Genomic DNA, 12,413 nt, shown 5'->3' on the forward strand with positions numbered 1-12,413 from the left:
ATTTAAATTACATCGACACAGAGCCAGTGCTCTGGGACAACCCAGAGGGACAGGTGGGGAGGAAAGCGAGAGGGGGGTTCAGGGCTGGGGGGACACATGTATACCTGTGACCAATTCATAATGATGTATGGCAAAAAACATCAGGATCTTATAAAGCAATTATTCTCCAACTGAAATAAATTAATTTAAAACAAAAGCAAGACTTTAAAGAATGACATATTTTACTGTTTGCCAGGACCATGCCCTTGTCAGCAAGACTTGTCTCCATAGATACTGTAGAGGTGCTTCCATGATTCAAAGTTCTTCCTTGAGCTTGTTCTGCCTGATTAATGACCCAAAAGTGAATTATCTGTGCCTTTATGTGTTAATACCTGAAATCTATTATTATCTAATATATTAAGATAAACCTTAAACATTTGCTTTTACTAATATTACTTTCATATTTTCTAAGTTTAATTGTATTCAAATGGTCTTATGTGTAATTAAGTTTCAACATCAAAACACTTAGAATAGAAATTCAATAAATTCCACAGAATTCCACAGTTCTAATAAACAATATGAAAATATCCATGCCCACATTTTAAGCACTTACCATATCACTAATTATAAGATAGAAATGATGAAGACACAAAGGGTACCACAATTGAATCTCAATTTCTTACAAAATAACTTGGACTAAAATCTATTTTATTTCTGCCAAACAGTATGTTATTCTTGGAAATGGAAACAGAACATGGTAAGCACTTGAAAAATGATTCAAAAATGTGAATTAAAGGTTAACTATTTATTAAGACAGAATAAGATAAAAGGACAGTGTTCAGAAAACAGGTGCCGAAAATTCCAGTGACTTGCTCAAACTCATTGGACTGATTACAGAACAAACCCAAACCCCAGCATGTGCACTCTCCCGGCTCGCTGGTCTCAGGTCTGGACACACCTCCCGCACACTCCAGCCCTCCCTCTGTACTGAGCACAGGCTTCTGTTCCTCAGCCCACCAAGTGCCACTGCCAGGGTGTGGGAGGCAGAGGAGGGAGGAGAATGGGGGAGACATGCCAGGAGATGCCTGAACTCAGAAAACAACCTCCAGCTCAGATCCGGGCCCACTCGTAGATCTCTCACCTCTGTGGCCATGGCCATGGCCAGATCAGAGCCGAGTGAGGAAGGCTCACACCCAATAAGCTGGGTTGGAACTCTGGACCAAAGCTCTTGTCATGTCAAGGGACTAAGTTCTAAGCTCAATTCTCATCCTTTGTTAGCCTTTCTCTCTTTGAAAATATGACTAGGTGAGAGAGAAATGCCATCTAAATTTTTCAGTTTCACAATACTATCCACATTACTATCACTGCTGGCTGAATGTTAGGGACATGACATACCAGACTTCCCTACAAGGACCAATGCCTGTGCAGTATTTTTCCTAAGGGAAAGTAGCTCAGAACAATGGTTGTATAAACAGATTTCTCAAAACACAGCCCTCACAGGATATAGTGATATATTTCTATGATAATTTTATTTAGCTATATTATTAAGTAATTTTATGTTTTTAAGAAAAAGTCCTCCATATGCTATGAAGTATCACTCTTATTAAATTACTATCCCCAAAGGTATAAACACAGTTGCCAAAGATTCTATGGCCAGGAACATCTTTACCTTCTATCTTGAGAAAAAGTACCTGTGTGACATTTAATGAATGGAACAATACCCTACTAATAAAGTGACAACAGCATATAATTAAAACATAAAAGTTATTTACTTGTAGTCTACTATATGTTTACAGAGAATAAGAATTAGAACACAGTTTTCTAACTTACTTTCCTCTTGCATTTTATACATGCTGATTTTTGCTGCACTCAGTCAAGCCAGGATCAATAAACTAACAGTAGTGAGGAACACAGATGTCACTCATATCTACTTATCAAGTGCTTTCAGAGCAAAACCACAGATACGAATACTTACTTATCAAAGCTATCACTATTTTTGATGAAGCTCTCCAGCTTTTCCTTGGCATATTCCACCACATCTGAATGAAGTTCAATCCCATGATTTATTCCAAAAGGACCTGCAATTGTAGCAGCAGCATTTATAAACAATATTAAGAATGCCTTTACAGAGCTCTTTTAATTTCTGTTCATTTATCTCTCACAGGAGCATTTAAAGAGAACTCAAAATGTATCTACTAGCCACAGATTTATAAAGCTATATGGAAATCTATTTACATTGCTTTAAAAAAAGGAAGTCATAAAGAGTTCTCTCAGGAGTGTAGTTTATCTGTCAGGACAATACTGCCAAAGAAATAATCACATTTCCATATGAAGTTTAAGTCATTTGCCATTATGTTTTCCATTTCACCATCATAATTTACCATTATTTACCACTTGCTAAAAAACTTGGTTAACTCTCAAATGTCTGAATCCATGGGCTGACACAGGTGAGCACCCCATTGCCCAGTGAGTACTAAATTCTTCCAGGGCTGAGATCACACCCTCTGTCCCTGGAGCTCCCAGTGTCCAGGGGAGTGTGGTCACTGGGCAAAGCTGGTTGATGCTCCTGTTCCAGTGCACTTCTCACTTGGTATTTCTTCCTGCACACAGCCAAGGATGGGTGACCATCCAGGAATGAGGAGCAGAAGACAGTCCCAGGATGGCTCCTTCCCCAACCCTGGTCCTGGCCGAGAACATGACCACCTGGATTCCTGTTTCCTAAGGCGGCTGTGCCTCCTGCCCGCCCTGCAACCCCCAACAGTGACATACCATCTCACCTAGTCACCTGGCTCCTCCTAGACTTCTGACACTGAGCCAACCAGGTTTTCCACTCTACTTTTTCCAAATTTTAGTTATATTTTTATCTTACTTCACAATTGGTCTCCCAGTGGGGCGGGTCGGGGGGAGAGGGGAACGGTTGCGCATGGGTGTGTTATTTTTTGCTTATCTGGTTCATATCTTTGGAATTACCTGAATGTGCCCCTACTGAATGCCATTAAAAACACAACATATATGGGAGTGCTATAGACCTCAAAGGACTTTAAAATAACCAAGAAACCACATTTACATTTAAATAAACATTTTTGAATGTACAAAGGGGGTATGAAAATATCAGCTTGTAATCTAGGAATTACCTAATTACAAAAATTAAACCAAAATTTAATGGTTTAATTTAATTAAGATGGTTTGGATACCATCTTCAAGTTGAAAGCAGATAAACCTACTATATTTCTATTGATTTGCTTAAAAAAAAAAACTGATGCTACTTGAAAAATGTATTTAGATAAAAAGATTAAATAAAAAGGTACTTGATCCATCATACCACAAAAGAGAGCATTAAATTCCTTTGCAATGCTTTTATACCTTTTTAAAGTTATTCTGATCAATGTAATCTTAAATGTTTCACTTCTCGGTTTTTGTTTCATCAAACCATAAGCCTTTATCTGCAAATCAGAGCATCCATTCAATATTATTTAAGATCTCTTATAATTCCTTATTATTAACAAATAAGACAAAAATTAGACTTTTTTAAAAAGAAATGAAAATGGCAAAAAAAAAAATTAAACAGAGAAGTACATACAGTGACATCACTTTTTAATTTAGTATTGAATCTTGAATAGTGTGAAAACTTGGACTTCCTTAAGGAAACAAAAGAGGCTAAGAAACCCTGAATAGTTTTGATTTGTTGTTCGGTTGCTCAGTTGTGTCCAACTCTTTGCGACCCATGGACTATATAGAACACCAGGCTTCCCTGTCCTTCACCATCTCCCAGAGTTTGCTCAAATCCATGTCCATTGAGTCAATGATGAATAATGATTATGAATAGTTTTCCTCATTTAAAAACCTCAAATTACACTATAATTATTTAACATTATATATATATATTATATATATAGTATTTAACATTATATATATATATAGTAAGGAAAATATTGCTCTAGGAAATCTTAATTTTTCTTTTACCCTTTTAAAGTAATCCACTGAATGTAAAACATTAAGAGACACTTATATTTTCATTAAGAATCTAGTTGTATGGATGAGAGATCACGGTCAGTTATTTCTGGGGTTGAAGTTTCCAATAGAACTGAATGAATAAGCACTATAAGAAAGGTGTCAAGAATGTAGAAATCTAGGCTGCTATTCAGTATTTCAAACTGCTTTACTAGCAGAGGGAGTCAACTTGAGTGCTCTGGATCAAAAGGGACCACATATGCTGTCACTTAAGACAGCTCTGGTCTCATTTTCCTTTTCTTGTTTTCTGCTCATATAATATCTAAAAGCAAAGTGGCAAGTTTTAGAAATAAGGCTTAAAGTTTGCTAAGAAAATTTAAGACTTTTTCACATCAGCTTGACACAAAATAAAGACAACTTCATTAACATACAATGGATTTGACAGATAAATGTACATACTATCATTAATTCTGATACAAACACCACTGATGATTTAATGGATGGACTTGTTTAATTTTAAAATAACATGGAGGTATATCTTTATTATCACTAAGGAATTAAACAGTAATTGATATACTGAAAAGAATGCACTAATAGAAGGCAGAACTTATATGGCAATGTCACCAACGTCTCATTTATTTAGAATGTGATATACAAGTAGAACACATCGAGGATATGATAGAAGTGTATGTGATGCTTTTTATTACAGTTCATTTGACACCTGTATTGAACAGAACAGAAAAATAGAACACAGGAAACTGAAAAATATGCAGCTGCTTCCAAGGAAGGGGACAAAGAGGTCTGGGTGGGAAGAGACATTTCCATCATTACACCCTGTTGTCTAAAGTGTGTCAACACAGGCATGCACAACTTTTTCAACCAAAAAATGATGTGCTAGTCAGAGATTTTTTTTTTTTAAGTACACGATTTTCAAAGAAATGGATAAATAATACAAAATAATTCTAACACAAAGGTATAAGCTGTCACTGGAGAAAATGAAAAAGGCATGCAAAAGCAAAGCCTAAGACTTCCTAACATCATCTAACAGACACAGCATGAATCTGACTGCACTGAACAGATTCCAACATTATTCTGTGCCAATGGGAAGAGATCTTTCTAGAAATAATAAAAGTTTAATTTGTCATACAATTTTTTTTAACTTTAAAAACCTTGTCATACAATTTTTTTAAAAAAAAATCAAAGTACTAACAGTTGACCACTATCTTTAATAGCTAAATACTGAAAGAGAAACTTACACAGAAGTCAATGTTTATTAAGACAAATACAGTTATTAGAAGAACCTAGATACCCTATATTAGAAATTATTTTTAAGGCTGGCGAAAGTTCAGTAACAAATACAATAAAATGTCAATATAATAATCTCTAGAGAATGTTTTTCTTTTGTGGTACTTGAATTAGCTTATTTATCACCTTCCAGTTAGTCAATAATCAGAACTGATACATAAAGGTCGCCGATTATTATGTCTAGGTATCAGGTGTCTCAGGTGTCTCAGGTGTCTATCAACATCTCCATTTCTCAGCTATATATCCCTTACTCCACTCCTCTCTGAAGTACCAGAAAGGTGACCGAGTGTGGCGTGCAGGTGGAAGGCTGTCCATGGTAGGTGCGGGAACCTGAGAGCTGCATGAGCCAAGGACGCCTGTGCCCTCCATCCTGTGTGGAGAGCTAATCTGGGGAACAGCCATAGCAAGACCACTTCACAGCACTTGGTACAGTGGAGCCCTAAAGATGCACTCAGTCACTGGGCGGGGGGTGGGGCAGCAGTGGGTGCAGGGGAGACAGAGGGCTCAAGGCCAGTGCCTGTTTCCAACTCTGGCCCCTACAGCTGCACAGTCAGACCAGTCACGTTCCCCATGAGGTCCTTCCTACCGTGTGAAATGGGTCTGTGGGAAATCATCTAAATGATGTCAGAGCCTTTCATACCATAAAATACAAGACAGCTACAAATCACCAGAAATTCAAGTGTGCTCTTTCTGCAAATACACAACTGGTTAATCATAGCACCAACACCACAGCCTGTTTATAAGTGGTTCTCTACCCTGACTGCACGTTAGAATAACCTGGAGATTTTTAAATTAAATTTAAAAGTAGATTAAATTTATTCTGATTTAAGCTGTGAACTGAGGGAGGGAGTCCCTCAAGGAGAGGCCCAGGCACCGCAGGTGACCCTAACGGGCAGCTCTACTGACCACACTATCCACACTCCCCTCATTGCTGCAGTGCCCAACCTAAATGTGTGTTTAAATCTCTTTGGACTATCAGATCTGTGCTTTCTTGGGTAAAATGACATAGAGAGATAACCACCACAAAAAAAAAAAAAAGAGAGAGAGAGATAACAACCACAAATAGAAGCATCAGGATAAAACTAAGTATTTACCACAAGAGGGAGTAGCTGAACCAGTTATTTGGTTTCTAGGAAACTAGTGCAAAGTTTCTCAGCAAGAATTAAAACATACAGTCATCCTTTGGTATATGGGGGTCGGGGGAGAATGGGCGGGGCTGACTCTAGGACCAGACCCTACAAATACCAAAATCTATGGACTGTGGACACACAAGTCCCTTGTATAAATGGGAGAAGTATTTGCATATATGACCTGCACATCTGTATATCCTCCCCTAACTGTCTCAACTACTCAATACCCAATACAATGTAAATACAGTTGTAAATACAATGTAAATGCTATGTATACAGTTGCCAGCATGTAATAAATTCAAGTTTTGCTTGGCAGATGAATCCTCAAACCCTGGATACAGAAGGTCAACTATATACAGGAAAACACCCTTAAATAAACTGCAGTGATACTTCATTTACTAATTCCAGGCATCTTTGGGAAGATTCAGGAGTAACTTTATAAGGATTCAGAGACAGCAGTAACAGGCAGAGAGCAGATATGAGGTCTCTTTCTGAGAACACCCTGCCAGTGTGGTGCAAAGAGACAAAGCAATACAAAGGGGGATAAAGGAATGGGGAAGAAGATGAATCAGCCAAAGATTAAGGAACCAATAACCAAATTAAGAGAAACTTACTAAGATACACCTATTTTCCTATGGTTTCTCCATTTGATTACATGACGCTAAAAAAGCACATTAACAAAAGCACTGTCAAACGTTTACTCAATCTTGCCACACTAAAGCTTCAAATTCTTTGGCTAGCAGGGCACACCTAAGACTAGAAACCTGCTCTCTAGGTTTGGGAAAGGCCTTGTGAGGCCAAGTTTTGCAATTAATGAGGAAGTTGCAGTCCCGTGGGCTTCCCTCAGCTTATGGATAGAAGTGCTGGTTTCCCAGGTGGCTCAGCAGTAAAGAACCCACCTGCCACTGCAGGGTCAGGATCCTGGGTCAATCCCTGGGTCAGGAAGATCCCCTGGGGGAGAAAATGGCAACCCACTCCAATATTCTTTCCTGGGAAATACCATGGACAGAGGAGCCTGGTGGGCTATAGTCCGTGGGATCACAAAAGAGCTGGACAAGACTTAGTGACTAAACACCACTCAAATCTTAGAAATATGTTTAACAAAATCTGAAAAGGTTGGTTTAAACAGTTATGGACCACGGGCCCAAGGCCCAAAGTAAAATGCATTCCTAAAATGTCAAACTATCAAGAAAAGACATCACAACCAGCTGCTTTAGATACCTCCACCCAGTGGGCTGATAATACCCAAGTCTAATGTGGCTGAGTAATTTACAACTGCAACTCACATGTCTACACTGGAACATTACATCAAAGCAAAGTCAGTAAACTGAGAAGGTATGCTCAACTATAACACAACAGAACATGGTTTAAAAGGTAATGTAAACAGCGTTCGATATCAGTCCACTTTCCCTGGAAGCCATTTTATCAGCTCTTTCACTGCACTGTGAAAGATACTCCAGGGCCAATGCATGTGATCAAGTCACAAGTAACCAAAACACATCAATACTCAGCAACTATTTCCTGACCTAAATGAAGAACAGCCAAAAAAACTGACCCAATGCTCCTGCTGCTGGTTCAGAAATAACACACATGGTATGTGGGATGCCTTCTGCACAGCTGTATGTTCAACAGCTCACACAAAGGCACACATAGCAAATACTCTTTGAAGAAAAATAAAAGTACATAAAGGGAGCTATGGTCCCAAATTTAGAAAGGTTTACAAGTAAGACTGAGGTCAGTGATATATACAAAGCATAAAAATGTGTATTTTTCATGTCTTTCTAAGTATATTGGCAAAAAACCATGTGTCACATCTACTTCATCACAGAATGAGGCATTGTACAGAAGTGCATCTTACACAGAAAAGTATATTCCATTCAAAATAAATTTCTTATTAATTTTAGCAGTTTGCTAGAAATCTTCTAAGATGCAATACATATTTTCCTTCATGTACCTAGGAAAATTCTTCTGATTTCAAGTCAACTATTATCCCTATAAACATTAAATTGAGTCTGTGCAGGAGTGGAGGTATTCCCAGGGCTCCATACGTTGCTCTTCAAATGGGGAGGGCAACCAGACAAAGTGGAGGAGAGGCAGGTAAGGCAAGTCTTTAAAAGTATGCCTTCTGATTCTTTTTGATTATTTAACTCTGTGAATGTATTGCCTATTCCACCAAATATAATTAAAGAGAAGAAAGAGTGGTGTTCAGGTTTCTGCCTTGAGTCACCAAAATGGATACACAGGTGGCAGAAGCCAACCTCAACTGCTCTGGTGTGGCTAGGGTGAGGAAGGGTCACTCGAGGTGGAAACAGGTTGAACTTTCAGAATCTCGTGCACACTGAAGAAGAGATATGCAGTAAGCACAGCAAATTAAGTATCCAGTTTGTTCGTCAGCTTGGAAGATGCAGTGTCCAGAGCTCCGCAGACAGACCTGGTGCTGGAAACCTGTGAATCCTCTGCACGTGGAAGGAACCTGAAGACAGAAGAGGCGCCACCCTTCACCACAGGCTGAAGGCAAAGAAGCTTCCACAACAGGCTAAAGTAAGTGTCTATAAAGGAAACGCAAACAGGAGTGAAATCCATCAGATGAATCTTTGCAGGCAGAAGGCATGGGACGGTGGACAGGCTGATGCTGCAGGAGCCGCCCACACAGGGTGTGAAGGCCGGTGCAGGCGCAGCCCTGCGACACAGGTGAGCTGCTCACATGGGCGCTAGTCCAGCACATCTCAGCCCGGGAAAGACTGAGGAGAGAGCCGAGGCCACGGATGCCCGCTCCAGAGTAGTGACTCAGTAGAAGCTGGAGATTCACAAATTATTTCACACAGACACACAAACTCAGAAAGGTTTAGTCATTTTCTGAAGCATCCAGTCAGTACTCATTATTTGTGGTACCTTATGTTCTATAAAGTCCAAAAACACAATAAGCAGATGCCGCACCACCCAGTGGCTTCAGGGGAGTAGTGTGCATATACTACACATATATACCTACCTCAGACAGACAGCAATGTTCAGTCCTAAGAACTCACCCTAGAAGAGTCTGTTTTCTTTTATGAAAGAAATGAGCTCCAAAAGAAACTGGCCCAGCACCAGAGCTGTCTGCACCACGCTGTGACTGCATCCTCTGGCCACTGCCCTGAGGCACGGGCAGGACTGCCCCCCTGACCCGGCCCAGGGGGACCATGTCCACAGAACTACTCACTCTGTCCCCCTCCCCAAACACATGCACCAATAACGAATACTGATGTGAGGGTTACAGACACATTTCAGCAAGGAAGCAAATTCACAAATACAGCTCAACTGTTCTCAGTTGACAGATAATGCAAATTGGGGAGTTAAGCCTGAAGGTAAAAACTCAAGACGCCTCACGATGCCATGAGATCCACCTGACACTCTTCACAGCACTGAAGGAACTGCCTTTCAACCTCTAAGGAAATATACTCAAATTACTGTAAAAATTTACAAAATTTCTAAAACTTGTATCGTGCGTGTGTCTGCATGCTCAGTCATGCCCATCTCTCTGCAATCTCATGGACTATAGCACACCAGGCTCCTCCGTCCATGGGATTTCCCACAGGCAGAATACTAGAATGGGTTGCTATTTCCTCCTCCAGGGTATGTTCCCAAACCAGGGATTAAACCCGAGTCTCCTGCAGCTCCTGCACTGGCAGATGGATTCTTTATCACTGAGCCACCTGGGAAGTCCCTGATACAGGGTATATGGACAGAAAAAAGATGCATAGAAGCCTAACTAGGACTAAGAAGAAACGGTTTAAATAGTAAGGAGCTTTACTGATTTCAGAAAATCTTAGCAGCCTAAAGGAAAGGGTTCTTTTCAAAACAGATTTACTCAAGAGCCCAAAATAAAGCACATACCAAGAATAGTCTTTGTAATTCCTTTAACAAAAAAAGTAGGATAAAAAGATAGAGGGAAAACTGAAGTTTGGCTTAATGCAGAGAAGAGAATCTGCCTTAGAGAGAACCATGGAAACCTGCAGAACTGTGTTCTGTCCAGAAAAAAAGGGATAGGGGAAAGGAGGCCCCTCTGGATCTCCCTCACTCTCAGGCCTCAAGGGAGGCATGAGTTTTCTAAAGGGGTGCTTAAAAGGAAATGAAGAGAGATTTGAAAATCATACTTCTGAAAAAGGGCTTGTACTTAAAAGAACACTTACAACTCATTAATAATAAGGATGCCAACAATGTAATTTAAAAATGGAGAAAAGAGGTGAACAGACATTTCACCAAAGAAGATAGAGGAATGACCAAAAGTCACAGGAACATATGCTCTACATCATTAGTCATCAGACAGGTATAAGTTAAAACCACAAGATACCATGTTATGCCCACTAAGATGCTATTTAAAATAAAACAAAACACCACCAGTGAAGATATGGAGAAACTGGAACCTCATACATTGTTGGTGGGAATAGAAAATGGTGCAGCCACTCCAGAGAAGTTTGGCAAGTTCTTAAAGAGTTAAACACAAACTTACCATAAACAGTCCAGCAATCTCACTCCTAGGAATCCACCTGAGAGAAATGAAAATGGACATCTCCACCAAGACTTATACATGAATGTTCACATCAGCATCATTCAAAACAGGCATCAAGTGGTCAAAGGACAAACAAATGCAGTCTACCCACACAACGGAATGTTACTCAGCCACCAAGAGGAAGGGAGCAATGATACATGTTACAGCACAGGTGAATCCTGAAAATCTAATGCTCAGGTAAAGAAATCATACAGAGAGATCACATGCCACATGATTCCACTGACATGAAATGCACAGAAAAGGAAAATCCAGAGACAGAAAAGAGGCAAGCAGCTGCGAGGGGCTGGGGGAGGGAATCCACGGGGTGATGGAAGGGCTCTCAAAATGGATTACCTTCATCAATGAAGGACTACATTCTCTGTGACAGTTCTTCATAGGAAGACTCTTAGAATATGAATGTATCTTCAACTGGAAACTAAACAAGTTAATCTGAAATGAGGTATAATTTAGAACTTGGAATCATCCATCTTCTCTGTGTGGGGCAAAAATAAATTCCATTTATGAATAACTACTTCAAGTGTACTTTAATCATGAGAAATCTCCTGAAGTGAGAATAAACCTAACTCCTCTCACCGAACAAGAGCTCTCCAGACTGCAAGGTGGAGATTCCTCAAGAGGCCTCCTCCGCAGACTCCCCCTCTCCCCGCTTCAGCCTGGACCCCCAGATGACACCAGCACATCCCTGGATGAGAGCCTCTGTTGCCGGGGAGCACCTGTCACCCTCGTCTTGTGACTGAAGTGCAGGGCTGAGCGCCAGGGTGCTAGCAGAACTTAGTAAGACAAGGTCATGGGAAACACTGGGGCCCAGCCTGAGGCACCACACTCAAATAATTACAAGGCACATGTAAGCACCCTCCTCTAGAGTGAGTGCTAAGTGATTTCTGTAGATGTGTCCCCTCCTTGATTTAATTAAATGCTCAGGAAACACAAACCAAACAAGGGGAGCAGGGGAAAAATGATTAGCTTCTCAGAAGCTGGCGAAATCCAAGATTTATTAACTGTAATCACAGTTTTACAGGCTCTGTTCTTTCTTTCCTTTTTAAAAGTTTTTATCTTTCTCATCAAACACTTTCCCCATCAAAAGGAGAGAAATTATATCTTGATCTTGACTGCAGGAACACACACAGACAAATCCCCCAACAATATAAAGTAAGGGTAGTCATGCCTGTGACTGAATACGTGTGACTCCCTGGAGCCTGGGAGCAGATGTCCTCCCTGTGGATTGCCACACAAGGGTCTGTGTTTCCACACTGGCTTCAGGTTGGAGGAGGAAACACTCCAGACACAATAAATTTAACGCACATACATGGAATCTAGAAAAACGGTACTGATGAACCTATCTGCAGGACAGGAATGATATGCAAACATAGAGAATGGACTTGTGGACATAGCAGGAGAAGGTGGGACAAACTAAGAAAAGCAGCACTGACATACACACACTACCATGTGTAAAACAGACAGCTAGTGGGAAGCTGCTGAGTAACACTGGGCCCAGCCTG

At 40.2% G+C, this 12,413-nt stretch overlaps 1 protein-coding gene across 4 annotated transcripts in view; it reads right to left on the reverse strand.

Moving 5' to 3' along the window:
* PCMTD1 (protein-L-isoaspartate (D-aspartate) O-methyltransferase domain containing 1) overlaps nt 1–12,413 on the reverse strand; it is a 47,592-nt gene that overhangs the window by 14,315 nt on the left and 20,864 nt on the right. For 3 of the 4 annotated variants that reach the window (XM_043880502.1, XM_043880501.1, XM_043880500.1), the window contains one exon: nt 1,955–2,057. The exons of the other annotated variant lie outside the window; for it this stretch is intronic. Coding sequence is in view for 2 of the 3 variants with exons in the window: in XM_043880501.1 (XP_043736436.1) it covers nt 1,955–2,057 (103 nt within the window). In the remaining variant the exon portion in view is untranslated. The remainder of the gene's footprint in view (nt 1–1,954; nt 2,058–12,413) is intronic. 4 annotated transcript variants of the gene reach the window in all.

Source organism: Cervus elaphus, chromosome 21, assembly GCF_910594005.1.
Source record: "Cervus elaphus chromosome 21, mCerEla1.1, whole genome shotgun sequence".
NCBI classification, from domain to species: Eukaryota; Metazoa; Chordata; class Mammalia; order Artiodactyla; family Cervidae; genus Cervus; species Cervus elaphus.